The following is an 18,311-nucleotide window of genomic DNA, read 5'->3' as shown; positions in this document are numbered from 1 at the left end:
AAATTGTGCCCCACACACTCAGGCGAATAAGCCAAAAGGCTCATAATAATTGAAGCTAAAAAATAATTGAAGCCGAACACGGTAGCTCATGCCTGTAATCCCAGCACTTTGGGAGGCTGAGGTGGGCGGATCGCTTGAGCCCGGGAGTTGGAGACCAGCCTGGGCAACATGGCGAAGCCCCCTCTCTACAAAAAAATACAAAAATTAGCCGGGCATGGTGGCACATGCCTGTAGTCCCAGCTACTCGGGGGACTGAGGTGGGAGGATCACCTGAGCCTGGGAGCTCGAGGCTGCAGAGAGCTGAGATCAGGCCACTGCACCCCAGTCTGGGTGACAGAGTGAGACCCTGTCTCAAAAAAAAAAAAAAAGATTCATAATAATGGTCAAGGCTTCATGGATTTCCTAGTGGTAACCCTGGGATAAACAGCACATAGTAATAGCTGATTTTGTCAGGTCACCCCTGGAGGGAGTGGGGGAAGTTGACTCACAAGTGGAGCTGACCCATCTTTCCTGTACTATAAAAGTAAGCCAGTCCTATACAATTCTGCTTGTACACCAATCTCAGTCTCTTATATGCAAAACATTATTAGGAAAAGCAAAAGTCATTTAGGAGGATGTCTTAAAAGATATTTCAAAGTATTGTTTAACCTGAGTCTCATGTATATTATAATAATAATAATTGATATAGAAGCAAATTACTTACACTTGCCAGGCACATTTCTTAGACTTTAACATTCATTTAATCCTCACAGCAACCCTATGAGAAAGGCACCATTATTGCCCTCATTTTGCAGAGGAAGAAACTGATCCATAAAAAGTTTACCCAAAGTCACATTGCTAGGAAGCAGTAGAACTGGGGTTGAAACTCAGGCAACATGGCTGCAGAGTCTGGACTCTTGCCTAGTGAATACTCCATCTGTCTCTCACCCTCCACCTATCTCTGCCCTGGCTTTCTCTGGTCCCACACTTGCTGACTATTCCCCTTCTTCTTAGAACAGTCCAAAAGCAACTCTGACAACCCATATATGACTGGATTTCATATTCAAAGAAGCTCCTAATCATGACCTAATAAGTCCTGCAGAGAAAGACCAAAGAATGACATTATTTATTTATTTTTAATGCAAATTGCCTTGTGTTCCCACTTGTTTACAGGAAAGAAGTGTACAGTCTCTTATTACATGCATCGTTGAAATACTTTGAAGATTCTGAAACCAAGTTTAAGAACCACACATCAAATATTATTAATTAAATATTAACAAGCAAAACCCTCACAACCCCAGAAATTATTCAAACTCAGAGGAAATATTCTAGAAGGCTATCACCCATGGCATATTTGCTAACTGAAGTCCAAAAAAGTTCTCTGTTAAAGGGGAATTAATCCTAGTGAATTACAATTTCTTAATGCTTGAAGACAAATAATAGATAGATGAACTCCTCATGGCTTTAAATAAGTTGAATCCTACCCGGAACCTCATGGTAGAGGGTGGAGAAAGCCATGAAATAAAGTTGCTAAAATAGGTATTGTGTGAATGTTGGTAAACAGAGACCACAGGATAAATCTTCTTGAAGTTTAACAAACAGACCCTTCATTCCCTCCCTATTTACCAAGGGAGCTTATTTGCCTATGTTGGTGGCTTAGTCAAATACATATCCAAGTTTGACTCTCCTTATCTCTTTTCTCACTATGTGCTAATTTGGGATCCAAAAGTTTAAGGATGCACAGAAAGAATGTGCCAGGACCTGGGACAGACAATCCTAGAATGACCAAGGTTAATACTTCACTCCATATCCTTTGGACATTTAGTCTGCATGGTGGCAGATTTATAATGTGCACTGGTATTTACCTACCTGTTTCTGAATTTTCAGAGGTACACTGAGAGATGCTTTGAGCTAAGACATGCAATGTTCTCTTTTTTTTTTTTGAGACGGAGTCTCGCTCTGTCGCCCAGGCTGGAGTGCAGTGGCGCAATCTCGGCTCACTGCAAGCTCCGCCTCCCAGGTTCACGCCATTCTCCTGCCTCAGCCTCCCGAGCAGCTGGGACTACAGGTGCCCGCCACCATGCCCGGCTAATTTTTTTTTTTTGCATTTTTAGTAGAGATGGGGTTTCACCGTGGTCTCGATCTCCTGACCTCGTGATCCGCCCACCTCGGCCTCCCAAAGTGCTGGGATTACAAGCGTGAGCCACCGCGCCTGGCCGACATGCGATGTTTTCTACAAAAATGTGAGTATCCTGACAAATGCCATTTTAGGGTATTTGGAAAATTGTATTAATTCAATATATTACTGCCCTTTGATTTGTCACTCTGTGAAGGGACTGTTTAATCTATGGCTTTGTCTCTGTGTCTACATATTAACTTTGCTCAGAATTTGTTCATTCATCCATTCATTCAATAAATATTTATTATGCATCTACCTTGGGGCACTGAACAGCACCATTTATTATTTCCTGCCATGCTGATCTACTTTCTCTTTTTTTGAGATGGAGTCTCACTCTGTTGCTCAGGCCAGAGTACGGTGGCACGATCTCCACTCACTGCAACCTCTGCCTCCCAGGTTCAAGCAACTTTCCTGCCTCAGCCTCCTGAGTACCTGGGATTACAGATGCCTGCCACCATGCCTGGCTAATTTTTGTATTTTTAGTAGAGACAGGGTTTCACCATGTTGGCCGGGCTGGTCTCGAACTTCTGACCTCAGGTGATCTGCCCACCTCGGCCTCTCAAAGTGCTGGGATTACAGGCGTGAGCCACAGCGCCTGGCCTGGTCTTCTTTCTACAAATACATTTGAATAGTATACACTATACCCATGGCATTTCCTCCTGCCACCCTGCTTAGGATTAATTCACTAATCAAGAGCCATTTGAGTAGAAAACTGTGTAAAAAGGCAGCATAAACAGCATACAAATTTCACTGGGTATACTTTACTTTCTTGATATTGGAAAGTAGGTATATAATGTGTCGTGAAGTATCTGTTTTTTTTTTTGTTTTTTTGTTTTTTTTTTAAACATCTAAGTGTTTATTAAGGTGAGTTTTTACAAACAAGCATCTATCCCAGTGTGGGGGATGAGGATGGGAGAGCAAAGCGGGGCAGGAAGATGAGGATTCTCATCTATTGATAATAAAGCTCCAGGTTCATCCCATCGTGGATTTCATAGTCCCCCAGAGACACGTGGTCCTTAAAAATCGTGTACCATTTCTTCAGGACAATCTTGTTCCAACGGGTGACAGTTTGGGCTGCAATCAGCTTCTTAAGGTCCCCGATGGTATCATCCGTGTTGCATTTAACGCGGACCTTCTTCCCCAGACGGTCGTTGCAAACAACCTCGATCATCCTAGCTGGACCTCGAATCGCCTGGAACCTGCCGGCGCCACCAGCTCCTCACCCGAGCGCTGAACCCCGGTCGTATCTGTTGTTTTGAGACACCAATACGTAGTACAATTTTTGAGCAAATTATGAAGATATTATTTTGAGCTAAAAATTTGTAATGTAAATGCCATATGATAGAGTTTGATGCTAGAGAAGGTGAATGCGTGTTATAAAAAGTTGGATGGAACGGAAATGCGTTTTATAATAGCAGAACACTTTATAACTATGCCTTTCCCCACCCTCTGCTGAGTGTCAGACATTGTCTCCTCAAGGCAGAATAGCTTGAGTGGCCAAACATTTCATAATGGCTTTTCTGTTGCTCATCACTAATTTTTTTAGAACGTCTCTAAAATTTTCTGAGTCCCTCTTATAAGGGAACTCAACCTCTCAGACTTGTGAACTTTAGGTATTTGGAATATTCAAAGCCCAATACTGAATTTAAGGCCAAGATGTGGTATGAATCGTGGGATATAAAAGGAAGCAAAGTACCCGGATAAGACAAATACCAGGAATCTCATGTGTTCCTTTCATTTTACGGGTTTCCAAGGTGCTCAGGGAAGCAGAATTGGGAGGTGAAAGAATATATTCTTATTTGGGCAGTGGGGATTGGCAGGGGTAGTTATAAAATCTTTGTAGACGTTTCTCTCTCTGAGGCAGGCTCAGATAGTTTGACAGCTGTATTAGTTCCCCAGGGTTCCAGTTTCTTCACATCCTTACCAACACTTTCTGTAACTGTTACCATTACTTTCTGTTTTGGTAGTGGCTATCCCAAAGGGTGTGAGGTGATATCTCAATATCTCACTGTGGCTTTGACTTATATTTTTCTGATGATTAGTAATGTTGAACATCTTTTTGTATGCTTACTGGCCATTTGTATATCTCCTTTGGAAAAATGTCTATTTAAGTATTTGGAATATTCAAAGCCCAATACTGAATTTAAGGCCAAGACATGGTATAAATTGTGGAATATAAACAGAAGCAAAAAGGCTGCCATTAAAAAGTACCACAAACTAGATAGCATAAAACAACAGAAATTTATTATCTCTCAGTTGTGGGGGCTGAAAGTCTGAAACCAAGGTGCTGGCCGGGCCATGCTCCCTCTGAAACCTGAAACCGGGCCATGCTCCTCTGAAAGGGGAATCCTCCTTTGCCTCTTCCTAGTTTCTGATGTTTGCTGCAACCTTTGGTGTTCTTTGTCTGGCAGCTGGCTGCATCACTCCAATCTCTGCCTTCATCATCACATGACATTTTCCCTGTGTGTCTTTGCCACATGTTGCCTTCTTACAAGGACACCAGTCCTATTGGATTAGAGGCCCACCCTACTCTAGCATGATTGCATCTTAACTAATTACATCTGCAACAAACTTATTCCCAAATAAGATCATACTCTGAGGTACTGGAGATTAGAATTCAACATATTTTTTGGGAGGAGGGACACAAGCAAGCCATAACAACAGTAATAATATGTGACAGGCAATAAAATGTTCTGAGATTCATTGAGAAAAAATGGTTTTTGTGTCCTCTACTATTTTAAGAGCCCCAAGTGACTGGAGCTAGTGGGAAGAAAGTTTCTGGCACCAGTAACACCACTGGTTTTGCAAAAGAGGTGGTGTGATTTCTCAGATTCTTGATTTGAAATAAAGATGTAGTATGTGTAGCAAATCTCTAGGAAGCAATGACATTTCTAGAATTAAATAGACTGATAACTTTATAAGGGAAGAGCAGGAATAATAATAGTAATTTAAAGGTCTATGTGCAAACTATATATCTGATAAGGGGTTAACATTCAGAATATATAAAGAACTTCTACAACTTTATAACAAAAAAATGATAACTTGATTAATAAATCAGCAAAGGAATTAAATAGACATTTATCCAAAGAAGATATACAAATGGGCATTAAGCATATAAAAACATGCACAACATTACTAATCATCAGGGAAATGTAAGTCAAAGCCAACACCTTACACCCTTTAGGATAGCCACTACCAAAACAGAAAGTAACGGTAAGAGTTACAGAAAGTGGGCTAGGTGCGGTGGCTCACGCCTGTAATCCCAGCACTTTGGGAGGCCGAGGCAGGTAGATCACCTGAGGTCAGGAATTCGAGACCAGCCTGACCAACATGGAGAAACCCCAACTCCATGAAAAATACAAAATTAGCTGGATGTGGTGGTGCATGTCTATAATCCCAGCTACTCGGGAGGCTGAGGCAGGAGAACCGCTTGAACCCAGGAGGCAGAGGTTGCAGTGAGCCGAGATCGTGCCACTGCACTCCAGCCTGGGCAACAAGAGCAAAACTCCATCTCAAAAAAAAAAAAAAGGAGTTACAGAAACTGTTGGTGAGGATGTGAGGAAATTGGAACCCTGGTACACTGTTGGGAATGTAAAATGTTGCAGCCATTATGCAAAACAGTATGGAGGTTCCTCAAAAATTAAAAATAGAACTACCATATTGATCCAGTGACATGGTTTGGCTGTGTTCCCTCTCAAATCTCATTTTGAATTGTAGTTCCCATAATCCCCACATGTCGTGGGAGGGACCTGGTAGGAGGTAATTGAATCATGGGCGTGGTTACCCCCATGCTGCTGTTCTTGTGATAGTGAGTGAGTTCTCACAAGATCTGACCGTTTTATAAGGGGCTTTTCCCTCTTTGCCTGGCACTTCTCCTTGCTGCCATCATGTGAAGAGGGATGTGTTTGGTTTCCCTTCTGCCACAATTGGAAGTTTCCTGAGGCCTCCCCAGCCATGTGAAACTGCGAGTCAACTAAACCTCTTTCCTTTATAAATTAGCCAGTCTTGGGCAGATCTTTATAGCAGCGTGAGAACAAGTAATACATCCAGCAATTCCACTTCTAGGTATATATCCAAAAGAGTTAAAGATAAGGTTTCAAAGAGGTATTTGCACACCCAGCATTATTCACATTTATAGCACCATTCATGACAGTCAAGAGGGGAAAGCAACCTGTTTATTGACAGATAAAGGGATAAAGAAAATGTGGTATGGACAAACAATGAAATATTATTCAGCCTTAAAAAGTGAAATCCTGTCATAGGTTACAACATGGATGAACCTAGAGGATGTTATGCTAAGTGAAATAAGCCAGTCAGAAAAGACAAATACTGCATGATTCCACTTATTTTTTTTTTTTTTTTTTTTTTTTTTTTTGAGACAGAGTCTCGCTCTGTTGCCCAGGCTGGAGTGCAGTGGTGCAGTCTCGGCTCACTGCAAGCTCCGCCTCCTGGGTTCACGCCATTCTCCTGCCTCAGCCTCTCCGAGTAGCTGGGACTACAGGCGCCCACCACCACGCCCAGCTAATTTTTTTGTATTTGTAGTAGAGACGGGGTTTCACCGTGGTCTCGATCTCCTGACCTCGTGATCCGCCCACCTCGGCCTCCCAAAGTGCTGGGATTACAAGCGTGAGCCACTGCGCCCGGCCCATGATTCCACTTATATGAGGTGGCTAAAATAGTCAAACTCATAGAAATAGAAAATAGAATGGTGGTTGCCAAGGGCTGGGGGAAGAAACAGTGGGAAGTTTGTTCAGTGGCTATAGCATTTCAGTCATGCAGGGTGGGGGTGGTTCTGGGCATCTGTTGCACAGCAATATGCATGTGGTTGATGGTCTTGTATACTTGGAAATTGAAAGGGTGAATTTTATGTTGTTTGTGTGTTTGTTTTCTAGAGACAGTCTTGCTTTGTTGTCCAGGTTGTAGTGTAGTCCAGAGATCATATTTCACTGCAGACTTGAACTCCTGGGCTCAAGCCATCCTCCCTACTTCATCCTCCCAAGTAGCTGGGACTACAGGCATGAGCCACCACACCCGGACTAAATTTTACTTTATCTTGTGTAAAGATGGGCTCTTGCCATGTTGCCTAGGCTGGTCTTGAACTGTGGCCTCAAGTGACTCTCCCACCTTTGCCTCCCAAAGTGCCAAGATTACAGGTGTGAGCCACTGCACCCTGCCTATGTTGTGTCTTTTTTCCACAATTGAAAATAAAAGCCAGGCACGGTGGCTCATGCCTGTGATACTAGGACTTTGGGAGGCCAAGGCAGGTAGATTGCTTGAGTATAGGATTTCAAGACCAACATGGCCAACATGGCAAAATCCTGTCTCTACTAAAAATACAAAAATTTAGCCAGGCGTGGTGGCATGCACTTGTAATCCCAGCTACTCAGAAGGTTGAGGTGGGAGGATTGCTTGAGCCCAGGAGGTTGAGGCTGCAATGAGCTGTGATGGTGCCATTGCACTTCAACAGAGCAAGACCCTGTCTCAAAAAACAAAAGGCCAAATATTTTTCTTAACAAATTGTTTCTAAGCCATGTCACAGTGAGATCACTGAGTAAATGCCAGTTAGGATAGGTAGGTTTGATTGTAAGTCATACTGGCTGCTTAAATCAGTTAGTTCACTCCTCTGGAACTCACTGATCTACCTATTATTCTGTGGTGGAAGTACACATCACGGCCTGTTTTACCCATCGACCCCAAGAAAAAGTGCCTTCCAAACGGTTCTTGATAAATAAGCAGGAACCATATTTATGCTTTATTATCCCACCTCCTGAAACACAGATTGAGGTGAGCACCTGATTCTGGGAAACCTACCCATAGATTCCAGTGACCCCTGTTGCCACCAGAAGATTTCTGTCAGGAATCCAAAATTTGGAACCAATAAACTGTAAAGTGCTAAAGTAAACTAAAGCTCTAAAGTAATGAGATAAAATTTAAGCTAGAAAGCCTTGATAGTCCATATAAAAAACAGTTATGAAAGAGTTAAAATCTAGAATGGTGCAGGAACAAGACAGAGAGAAGTACATGACTGAGACTTTCTGGTTCACGTGAGAATGGCCTGCATTCTTTTTGTCTGGTTTTCTGCAGTTCAAATATATGGTTATGTGTGGGTTTGATGTTGTTGTTTATTTATCCTGTTTAGTGTTCACTGAGTTTTCTGGATATGTGGTTTGGTGTCTGTCATTAATTTTGGATAGTTTTCAGGCATCATTACTTCAAACATTTCTTCTTTTTTCTCCTTTTAGTATTCCATAATTGTGTATCTTCGGGAATTTTCCAACAGTTTTTGAATGTTCTGTTCCATGCTTTTATTCTTTTTTATCTTGCATTTGAGTTTGTGAATTTCTAATGGCTTGTTTTAAGCTCACTGATCTTTTTCCTTGGCCATGTCGAGTCCACTGAGGAGCTCATTGAAGGCTTTTTTCATTTTTGCTAGTTTCAGAAATTCCTAGCATTTCCTTTTGATTTCTTCATAGAGTCTCCATCTCTCTGTTTACATTACCGATCAGTTGTTGCATGTTGTCTATTTTTCCATTAGATCTCTTAGTATATTAATCAGTTATTTTAAATTCCCTGTTTGATAATTCCAACATCTATGCCATATCTGAGTCTTGTTCTGATTATTGCTTTGTCTCTTCATATTATGTCTTTTCTTGCTTCTTGGCATACCTTGTAATTTTATTGAAATGTATACATGTTATTGGGTAACAGAAACTGAAATAAACAGGCTTTTAGTGTGAGGATGCATATTAGTCTGGCTAGGAGTTGAGCTGTATTTAATATTTGGAGTAGGCACAGGTACTAGAGGCTTCAAATTCCTCATGTCCTTGTTTTTGTCTTTCCTCTTGACTTGAGGCTTCCTTAAGTACTCCTCCTCAGAGAGAGAGTCTGTGTCTGGCATCTCTTATAACTGTAATCCACTGTTACAATATTAAAGCCCTGGTGGTATGATGGCAAGGTTTAATGGGGGAGGGTCCTATAATCTTAAAATTAAATATCGGTCTTTTAATTGGTCCTGTGTTTCTGGGCTGTGACTTCACAAGTGTTTTTCCAGTGATAGAGATTTCCCCTACTCCCACTCCCTTGTGCATTCACTGGCTACTGAGTTTTTAATCTAGTTGCCCCAAGCCCTGACTCCTATTGACTATGTTCCCCTCCCTCTTTTAGGTGAGAAAAAAAGGCATCAGTTGGGAATGGAGTGGAAGGAATGCCATTATCCCAGCTGGGAAAAAGCTCAGACAGTCTTTTCCCCTGGAGAGTAGGCCTATGAGAAGGCTCTGGGCTTATTACATAATGATTTCTCTTTTCCGCCTTCTGCCAGAGCCATGAGAGGACTTTTTTTTTTTTTTGGTTGAATCTTCACTGTGACAACACTGTTCTTGGAAGTACAGTCCATGAAACTGTGGGGATTCCCCTAAGACTGCAACGTCCAGGAGTTTCTCACTTTTGCACTAGTCCAAACTCAGCCTCCAGCAATTCTTCAAAATAATCACTTAATTTTTCAAAACAATCTAATAGTTCATGGCTCCAGTGGTTTCTGCTCTAGATAAGCAGATCTTGGCTGCGACTGTCCGGGTGCACCTGTCTCTAGATTTCAGTGTGGTGCTTCCCTATGGGTCCAAAAGTCCTTGATTTTCAGTTTTGCCAGCATTTTCTTGTGGTAAGGATGAAGTGGTGATTTTCAAGTTCTTTATATGTCAGTTTAAAATGGAATCCTTATTGCCTCCATTCTTAGAGGCTAAATTTTGATTCCTGTCCTTGGATTTTCATGAGATTCTCTAAAATAAACCATTTTTTTCTCTAGAGTTGGCTTGAGTAGGTCAACCACACAATCAAAAGACCTGTGTCTAAAACTTATTGCCTGCCATGCATCATAGCTTCTTCAACTGTTCAAAGGGGCTGGTTAGGCTAAAATAACTCTAAAATCCCCTATTAATCAGCTAGACATAAAATAAATAATACAAAAAAGATATCATGCTTTAACCAGTCCTCTTGAAGCTACTGATCCTTTGTTTGCAGATGCATCTTCACTGTTAGGAAGGGGAAATAGTAATTTACTAGGGGGCCGATAAAAGAAAAATATTTTACTTGTAAAACTGGATCAGGGAAGGATATTTCTAATAAATAACGGTATTATTGCCACAAAAGTTCAACTATATGACAGCTGACAATATGAACCTCACTTGTGTGTGTTTCAGTGGGTATAGAGTTGACCCTTGAACAACATGGAGGTTGGGGTGCCAAAACCCCACACAGTCAAAAATCCATGTATAACTTTTGACTCTGCAAAAAGTTTACTAATAGCTTACTATTGATCAGAGGCCTTACTGATGATATCAACAGTTGATTAACATATATTTTGTATGTTATGTGTATTATGTACTGTATTGTTATAAAAAAGTTAGAGGAAAGAAAATGTTAAGAAAATCATAAGAGAAAATATATTTATCACTCATCAAGTGGTAGTGGATCATCATGAAGGTCTTCATCCTTGTCATCTTCAGGTTGAGTAGGCTGAAGGAGGAAAAAGAGGGGTGGCTGGTCTTGCTGTCCCAGGGGTGGCAGATGTGGAAGAAAATCAGCATGTAAATAGACCCACACCATTCAACTTCATATTGCTCAAGGGTCAACTGTATTACCAATAATTAGGTAATTAAACCTTTTCATGAAGATTGAATCTTTTAATATGACACCAATCAATAATACTTATGTCTCACTTTATTCCAAAACAGATTAAAGTATCTGTAATAGATCTCTTTTTTGTCTGCCTGGCATCCTATTTGATTCTGTGACTATCAAACCTCTTATTTTGGGGAAATGATCTTTCCTCAACTCCAGTCAATCATAGAACCCACATCCCTGGCCATGGAGATGGACCTATGACCTGTCAGGCAGACCAGTGAGAATGCTCCCCTGAGACTTTCAGAATTAGGTTGATGGAGATAGGGGAAATCCTTCCTGTGGACCTAAGTGCTGCTCTTGCCATATTTCCAGCTATGTGGAGGAACCCAGGAGAATGAAGTCAATACACAGAGGAGAAAAGGCAGGGAGAATCCCCAGCATCATTTGTGTCTGTGAAGTTTACTGTACTCCTACTCTTCTCCTTGTATGATTAGATGATCCAGTATATTACTCTCTTTCCTAAGCTAATAGATTTCTGTCATTTCTAGCCAAAAGTTGGGTGAATACAGAAGCTGATATTAAGGGTTTCTGTTTGGTTTGGTCTGAATGTCTAAAATATTATCCTTAAACATAAGCAAAAAACTCTACTGGAAAAAAAATACCTTGAGGTGTGTTCTCCACAAAAGCAAAATCAAGGATATTAGGTTATAGAAGAAAGGCCTTAAAGTTAAAACACTGAGCAGGATCTTACCATCTGAGTTATGTACAGATTCCTTAATTACTCTGTATCACAGAGGTATCTATAATTGAAGATAACATCTGTCACTGAACTGTCTTATAGAAAGAATGAGGTTCATAGAGTGCTTTGAGCAACTTGGAAAATAGTAATGTTTCAATCTAATATATATAATGCATCACATTTAGAAATGGTGAACTTTGATTAATTTCCTAGTAACCCTGATGCTCAATTTCTTTTTCTGTAAAATGGGGGCGATACTTTTTTGAGGGGTTGACAGAACTAGCGATCATATCTACATGTGAAGCTGGGAGGTCATGATTCAGCCAAAGGTGATACTACCAGAAAAGGAAGGACTGCCAACTACTCAGGCATCCTTTGCAGGAGTTGATTTGCATTTTGGAAAGTGGGCTTGTGTGGGGAAAGCTTTCTGCAGAGGTGTGTACTTAGGTGCTGGGGGAAAAGACAGGAGACCTGAGGACAGTAAGAGATGGTAGTAGTTGGTTCCTATCTCAGAACCATGCACTGGCCCCTATGGGAAGAGAGGCAAAGAAGCTGTACCCTGGAAACACAGCACTATTTTGGCAACTTAAGTGTTTCACAGTTTGGGAACATCTAAGCAAGGCAGCATTATCCAACAGGAACAGCAGCAGTAGAAATAGTGGAGGCCCAACAGAAGCCTGGCACGAGTAGGCTGCACCCAAGAGTGTGAACTTGTTTGTGAATCAGTGAGGAAACCCCTGAGACTTCCAAAAATACTTGGGGAGAGGACTTTTCAGGGGACTGAGATCTTGCATGCGATGGAATTCTGAGTCAGCAAAATCTGGGTGTAAATGCTAATGTGACTTTATAAGAGAACATTGATCCTTGAAATAGCTGGGTTCCTATATAACAAGATTTGGCATTTAGGTATGAGCCCTATAAACGGCTATACTGTCATGCTAAGATTAACACCATGCAACAACATGGATGAACCTGGAGGACATTATGTTTAGGAAAGTAAGCCAGACACAGAAAAACAAATACTGCATGATCCCACTCATATGGAAGATAAAAAAAGTTTTGTCTCATAGGGAACAGAACAGTGGTTACCAGAGACTGGAGAGGGAAGAGCAGAAGGAAGGGAAGGGGGGTCAATGGGTACAAAGTTACAACTAGACAGGAGGAATAAGTTCTGGTGTTCTATTGCACAGTAGGGTGACTATGGTTCACAACAGTAAGGTAGTGTATATTACAAAATAGCTAGAAAATAGGATTTTTAAATGTTCTCACCACAAAGAAATGATAAATGCATGAGATGATAGATATGCTAAGTACTCCGATTTGATCATTACATAACATATACATGTATTGAAACATCAAATTGTGCCCCCATGAACATGCACAGCTTCAATGTGTCAAAAATTATTGTGAAAATTGAAAAAAGAAAAAAAAGAATTCTATCCACATCTCAAGACTGGCCAGGTGGATGTTACGAGCTTTGAGAATGAGGTCACATGATTTCTTCTGTGTTAGTTAAAAGCATAATTAATTTAGATTAAACCTTTGACCTTACTAACAGAATAGTTTACTGACTTACATATGCCCTCACCTCATTCTATCAAGAAGCTGAGGGGCCTAAGCAAAATAAACTGCCCCAAGATTACCTTTATACACAAATTTTCAGGTAAGCATTAATGAACTTTGACTCACATCATCTACATTTTCTAGTACAGAGTGAAATTTTCTCTAAAACAAAAGCATTCAATATAACTGCTTTTGTGCCACTAATATTTTTGTTATCAAACATACCACAAATGACAAAGCAAATCTACAGAAGCTTCTTGGGACAGGGACTATCACTAAGTATTCATCTCAAGTGGGATAAAAACGTTCATAAATTTAGTAAATTTTAAAATTTAGAAAATTTTAATTAAAATACTACGGAAAGAAAAACACTTGTTAAAGAGTTTTTCTGATTGTTCCTTTTAAAGGAAAGTTTTGACATGTTCATCATTGTTGTAGTCTTACCTGGATAATGCTAATGTTGAAAACATCTACTGCTGGTGCCAGCCACCACTCTGACACTCTACCTGAATTACAATGGCACCTTAACATATGTCCACTTGGATAAGAATTCAACTTTAGGAGGAGTTTTTCATAAAGTCTGGCATAGGCAGCATTTGCATTAACGAAGCCACATTTGCATTTCTCAGGCTTTAGGAGCAGCAAAGCTCCACCATCTGCACAAACATATAGATCACAGGAGTTACTTCTGTCTTCACAGTTTACTGGTAGTTTACTCGTTTTTAGCAGTAGCATTATAACTTCTATGATGGCAGTCTACCTACCTAGTGAGCACAATGTTTGAATGATTTTCACTCATTTTTCCTGGTTTTTTTTTTGCATTAGAGGTTCAACTACATAAATTATCATACATATGTTGTTCGTTAGCTGTTGTCTTCAGTGTACACTGGGCAATAGCTATAAAAGCTTAGGGAAATGGCCATATGATCGAGTGATTCTGAAGAGAAAATGCCTTGTTAGGTGGTATTGGGATAGCTAATGTCAACTATTGAAATAACTGTCATCATTGTAATGAGATTTGATATTGTTTTAGCAAAATGTCTGTCAGTTTTGGAGCTCAGCACATTTTTTACCTATCTACAGAAGTTAATGGTAATCATATTCTTGACAAGGCAAAGTGAACCTATGAGATTTTTTTCAGAATTATCTTTTTAAGATGGACACTGTAACTCGTTTAATCCTCCTAACAGTTCTAAGAGATAACTACCATTTATTGTCAGATATGTATTTAGCACTTGTATTAGGCTGTTCTTTCTATAAATACCTGCGACTGGGTAATTTATAAATTTATAAAGAAAAGATGTTTAATTGGCTTATGGTTCTATAGACTACAGGAAGCATGGTGCTGGCATCTGCTCAGCTTCTAGGGAGGCCTCAGGAAGCTTACAATCATAGCAGAAGGTGAAAGGGGAGCAGGCATGTCATATGACGAAAGTAGGAGCAAGTGATAGAGTGGGGGATGGGGAGACGCCACACACTTTTACATGACCAGATCTAGATCTCCTGTGAACTCGGAGCAAGAGCTCACTTACCACCCAAAGGATGGACCAAGTCATTCATGAGAGATCTGATCTAATCCATATACCTCCCACCAGGCTCCACCTCCAAGATTGGGGATTACATTTCAACATGAGATTTGGGTGGGGACAAATATCCAAACTTCATCAGCATTTATATCCAAGGATTATATGTAATACTAAAATAGTCCTGCTCTGGGTGGACACTATTGTCATCCCCATTTAATAGTGAGGAAACTGAGACACAGAGAAATTAAGTAGCTTGGCCAATCTGAAATTAATATTAGTCTGTTTTGTAGAGCAAAGAACTGTCACAAATATCTATGTAAAATATTTACACCACCATCTACCAATTATTGAGTGCTAAGCACTGTACAATTTCTAAATTCTTCCAACCTTGTAAAATAGCTATTATCTTAATTTTACAGAAAAAGAAACTACTGCACATAGAGAAAAAACTTGCCAAATATCATATAGCTAGTTAGTGATAGAGCTGAGATCTGCCCCCACATGTATCTAAGTCAAAACCTATGCTTTTGACCAAGTCAGATGTCCAGTACAATATAATCACAGATGGGGAGAGGGAATAGGATTTTGGAGTTGAAAAAAAAAGGCTGTATTTCATTATTATTATATTACCTCCAGTATAGCAAATAACAGAAACAGAGGTGAAAAATCTCTTAGAAATTGGTCTCTATACAATACCCAGTGGTACAATGACAACATAAGGAGAAGTGAGTTTTCTAATGATTTTTATGATGACATTTATAACATTTAAAAGTAGTTCAAACTGAGAAGAAATGCCTTTAGCCTTAAAATTAAAGCTAACAAAAGTCCCCCCCACCTTTCCTACCTTCTTTACAATGCAGTATGTGTGCTCCAGCATTACTTACACTGTGCCACATGTGGCAGGAGATTTGTTATTCCCTGTAACAGCTTACTCAGGGAAATTACAAAATTCCTTCTCTCAGGTTTCTAAAAACCATTTTTTTTGTCTGATAGGGTGGTTTAATGGTAGTCCTTTCTAAAATCAGAAAAGTCTAATAGGTAACCTTTCAAAGTTTCTCCTAATCCTTGTATGAAATAGCTATGCCAATGGAGTACTAAAAATCTTTCCAAAAAATGTAAAGGGATGTTTGTTAAAATAATGCTCAAGAGGTTTGATTCTACATAGGAATCAGTACAGTAAGTAACAATGCAAGCTGCTATACTACATAAAATATTCTACAGGGTTCAGAACAGAATATGTTAGAAACTTCTATAAAGGCTTTTTGTGCAATGGAGAAATTTTATGGTTAGAAATTTTATTCAAATGTACATAGTTACAACTACCATCAAATAAGTATAAAATATATTCAAAGAATTAACTAGAAAGGGTTCTTCAAAGATAATCCTAAAATATCCTAAAATATCAAGAGTATGATGGTAGTAACAAGACCATGAGAGAAAACTGAAATTATACATCAGGTTTGTACAGTTTCAGGTACCCACAACTTTAATGTAATAATGATAGTAAGCAGCCTTTGAGTATTTCCTATACACCATCATGACAGTTAAATAATTCTCCTATGTTATTTCACTTAATCTTCACTAACCTTAGAAAGTTATTTGCCAATTTCATTTTACCAGGGAGGAAATGGAAGCTTAAAGAGATTAACCCATATAGCTAATATATGATTGATCTGGGTTTAAAGTTTAAACCCACATAGTCCAACTACAGAGCCCAAGCTCTTAATCACTGTGCTATGCTTCCTCCATAGCATAGGACAAAACTTGTTCACCATCAAGAAAAAAGATTTTTAAAATACTAAAATGAAGTGAAATGGCCAAGGAAGAAAAGCAAAAGCCTTTGGTAGTCTTCAAACTGAATAATCCTTGAATCATTCTGACCTCACTTCGTCTTTTAGGGGTTTACTCCAATCAGCTACAAATATAATGGGTCCAAGAATTGGGGATTAGTCACCCATTTTATTTGTAGCTGATTTTCCCAGTTCCCTTTTGCTCTCTTACCTATCATGTTGGGGGGTGGGGGAAGGGTACCTGCAAATCCAGACAAGCGGACTTTAAAATTGTGTTCACATCATCACATTATTCCAGTTGTTTCATTACTCATGTACATGGTGATTTCAGAAATTCTTAGAATAATCTGGTACACTAAATGTCAATTATGATTTTCAGCTCTTAGCAACCCACTGTGTGTTGTTCTGGCTTCAAGAAGGACTCCAAAAACATGGTCACTCTTGTTTACATCTTCCCTGGAAATTCAGATAATATGGAATCAAAGTAAGCATTTTAAAGTGCAAGATATTTTCTACTCTCCTCAGCTTTCTCTGTTCTTGACTAATAAGAAGAAACTACCCTACAGGCCACCATGCCAGGGTGTAAGAAGAGAAGGAAACAGAAATCAGTAACATACAACAGGTACCTTATAAATACTGCCTAACTTTTGCTATTCATATCTAACTTCCTTCAAGTTTTCAAGCATGGGTCACAAACAAAGAAGACAAGAGCACCATACAATAATTACTGAAAATATAAGCATACAAGTGATTTTTCTATTAAAATACTTTATGAAATGATATGTAAAATTATTATACAGGATGAATTTTATTAGTCTCTGCTTTTAAAAGCTTTTAACAAGAAGTCTGCTGCTAGTCCTGGGGACAGGGCCCCAGTGAGAACCTTTTGTTCCAGAAGTGGAATCTGTTCCCGGACTGTGGGATGGGTCCTGAAATGCTCTAACACACTTTCCTGAATGAGATTCCACATCCAAACTTTCTGTTGCTTCCGTCGTTTGGCAGTCAGCTCCCCACTGGCAAGCATTAGGTCCTGGAAATCTTTCATTTTATCCCACATTTCAGAGATCCCCTCTCCACTTCTGGCAGAAATACGAATTACCTATTGAAAAGGGAAGAACCAGACCATTTTACTTAAAATGATAGAAAAAATTTTTATGGGGACGCTGATACCTGCCAGTTAATTCTTACGGTCTACAGAAATAGGCAATTGACAAGAATGAGATTTTATTGCTGTGTCAAAGTAAATATACCAATATATATTCTGAGGTAATATATCTAGGATTACTAAGTGCATAGCAGAAATAAAACACTGATTCAAGGTCAAATTTTAAGCTCAGAGATTTATTTTAATTTAATTTATTTTATTTTAATTGCTCAGATGGTCAGGGGCATCATAGAGGACTTGTGACAAGGGCAATGCCAGGTAGGTTCCCCTGAGGCCTGAGTGCCAGAAAATGAACCTAGGTTGAGAAATAGCCTAATCCCCTCTGTCAAATTTGCCTGATTTAGCAACTGGAAGAGCTGGGTATCTGACATCTGCATGTATATATAAGGTGGCTCCAGACTCAATACAGACAACATGATTGGGAAAAACTGGGATGTGACAGTAAGATAAGTCATCATTGTTCTCATTATAATGATTACAGCTTATTCTTTAATAACATAGTGTCTGTCTACAGATAAAGATGCCCACATCAATATTACTGCATCACTTATTACAGGATTAAAATTTTTTTCCTTACTGAAAATGGCACCCAACAAACATAATGGGAATGGAGGTATCGCATCACAAGGCTTTTCTCTCTTACTCAAATTCCAATATAGATAATCAAATCATTAACTGTTCCATAATCTTAAGGATGGTTCCTTTCAGAATGGATTTGCTATCACTTCCAAATGGCTCAAATCAAGTATTA

At 39.5% G+C, this 18,311-nt stretch overlaps 2 protein-coding genes across 5 annotated transcripts in view; both read right to left on the bottom strand.

Annotated features, from left to right (window-relative positions):
- Nucleotides 1–3,099: 3,099 nt before the first annotated feature.
- LOC129480329 (ubiquitin-like protein 5) lies at nt 3,100–3,398 on the bottom strand. The gene has a single exon (XM_055274048.2). It carries the CDS (start codon nt 3,327–3,329, stop codon nt 3,108–3,110), a length of 222 nt encoding a protein of 73 aa, XP_055130023.1. The 5' UTR covers nt 3,330–3,398; the 3' UTR covers nt 3,100–3,107.
- An 11,933-nt stretch (nt 3,399–15,331) lies between these two features.
- MMAA (metabolism of cobalamin associated A) overlaps nt 15,332–18,311 on the bottom strand; it is a 37,748-nt gene continuing 34,768 nt past the window's right edge. For all 4 annotated transcript variants that reach the window (XM_055276037.2, XM_063638217.1, XM_055276036.2 and 1 more), the window contains one exon: nt 15,332–17,494. In XM_055276037.2, coding sequence (XP_055132012.1) covers nt 17,207–17,494 — 288 coding nt within the window. In that variant the 3' untranslated portion in view covers nt 15,332–17,206. The remainder of the gene's footprint in view (nt 17,495–18,311) is intronic.

This window comes from Symphalangus syndactylus, chromosome 4 (assembly GCF_028878055.3).
Source record: "Symphalangus syndactylus isolate Jambi chromosome 4, NHGRI_mSymSyn1-v2.1_pri, whole genome shotgun sequence".
NCBI lineage: Eukaryota > Metazoa > Chordata > Mammalia > Primates > Hylobatidae > Symphalangus > Symphalangus syndactylus.
This window is presented reverse-complemented; position numbering and strand designations above follow the sequence as displayed.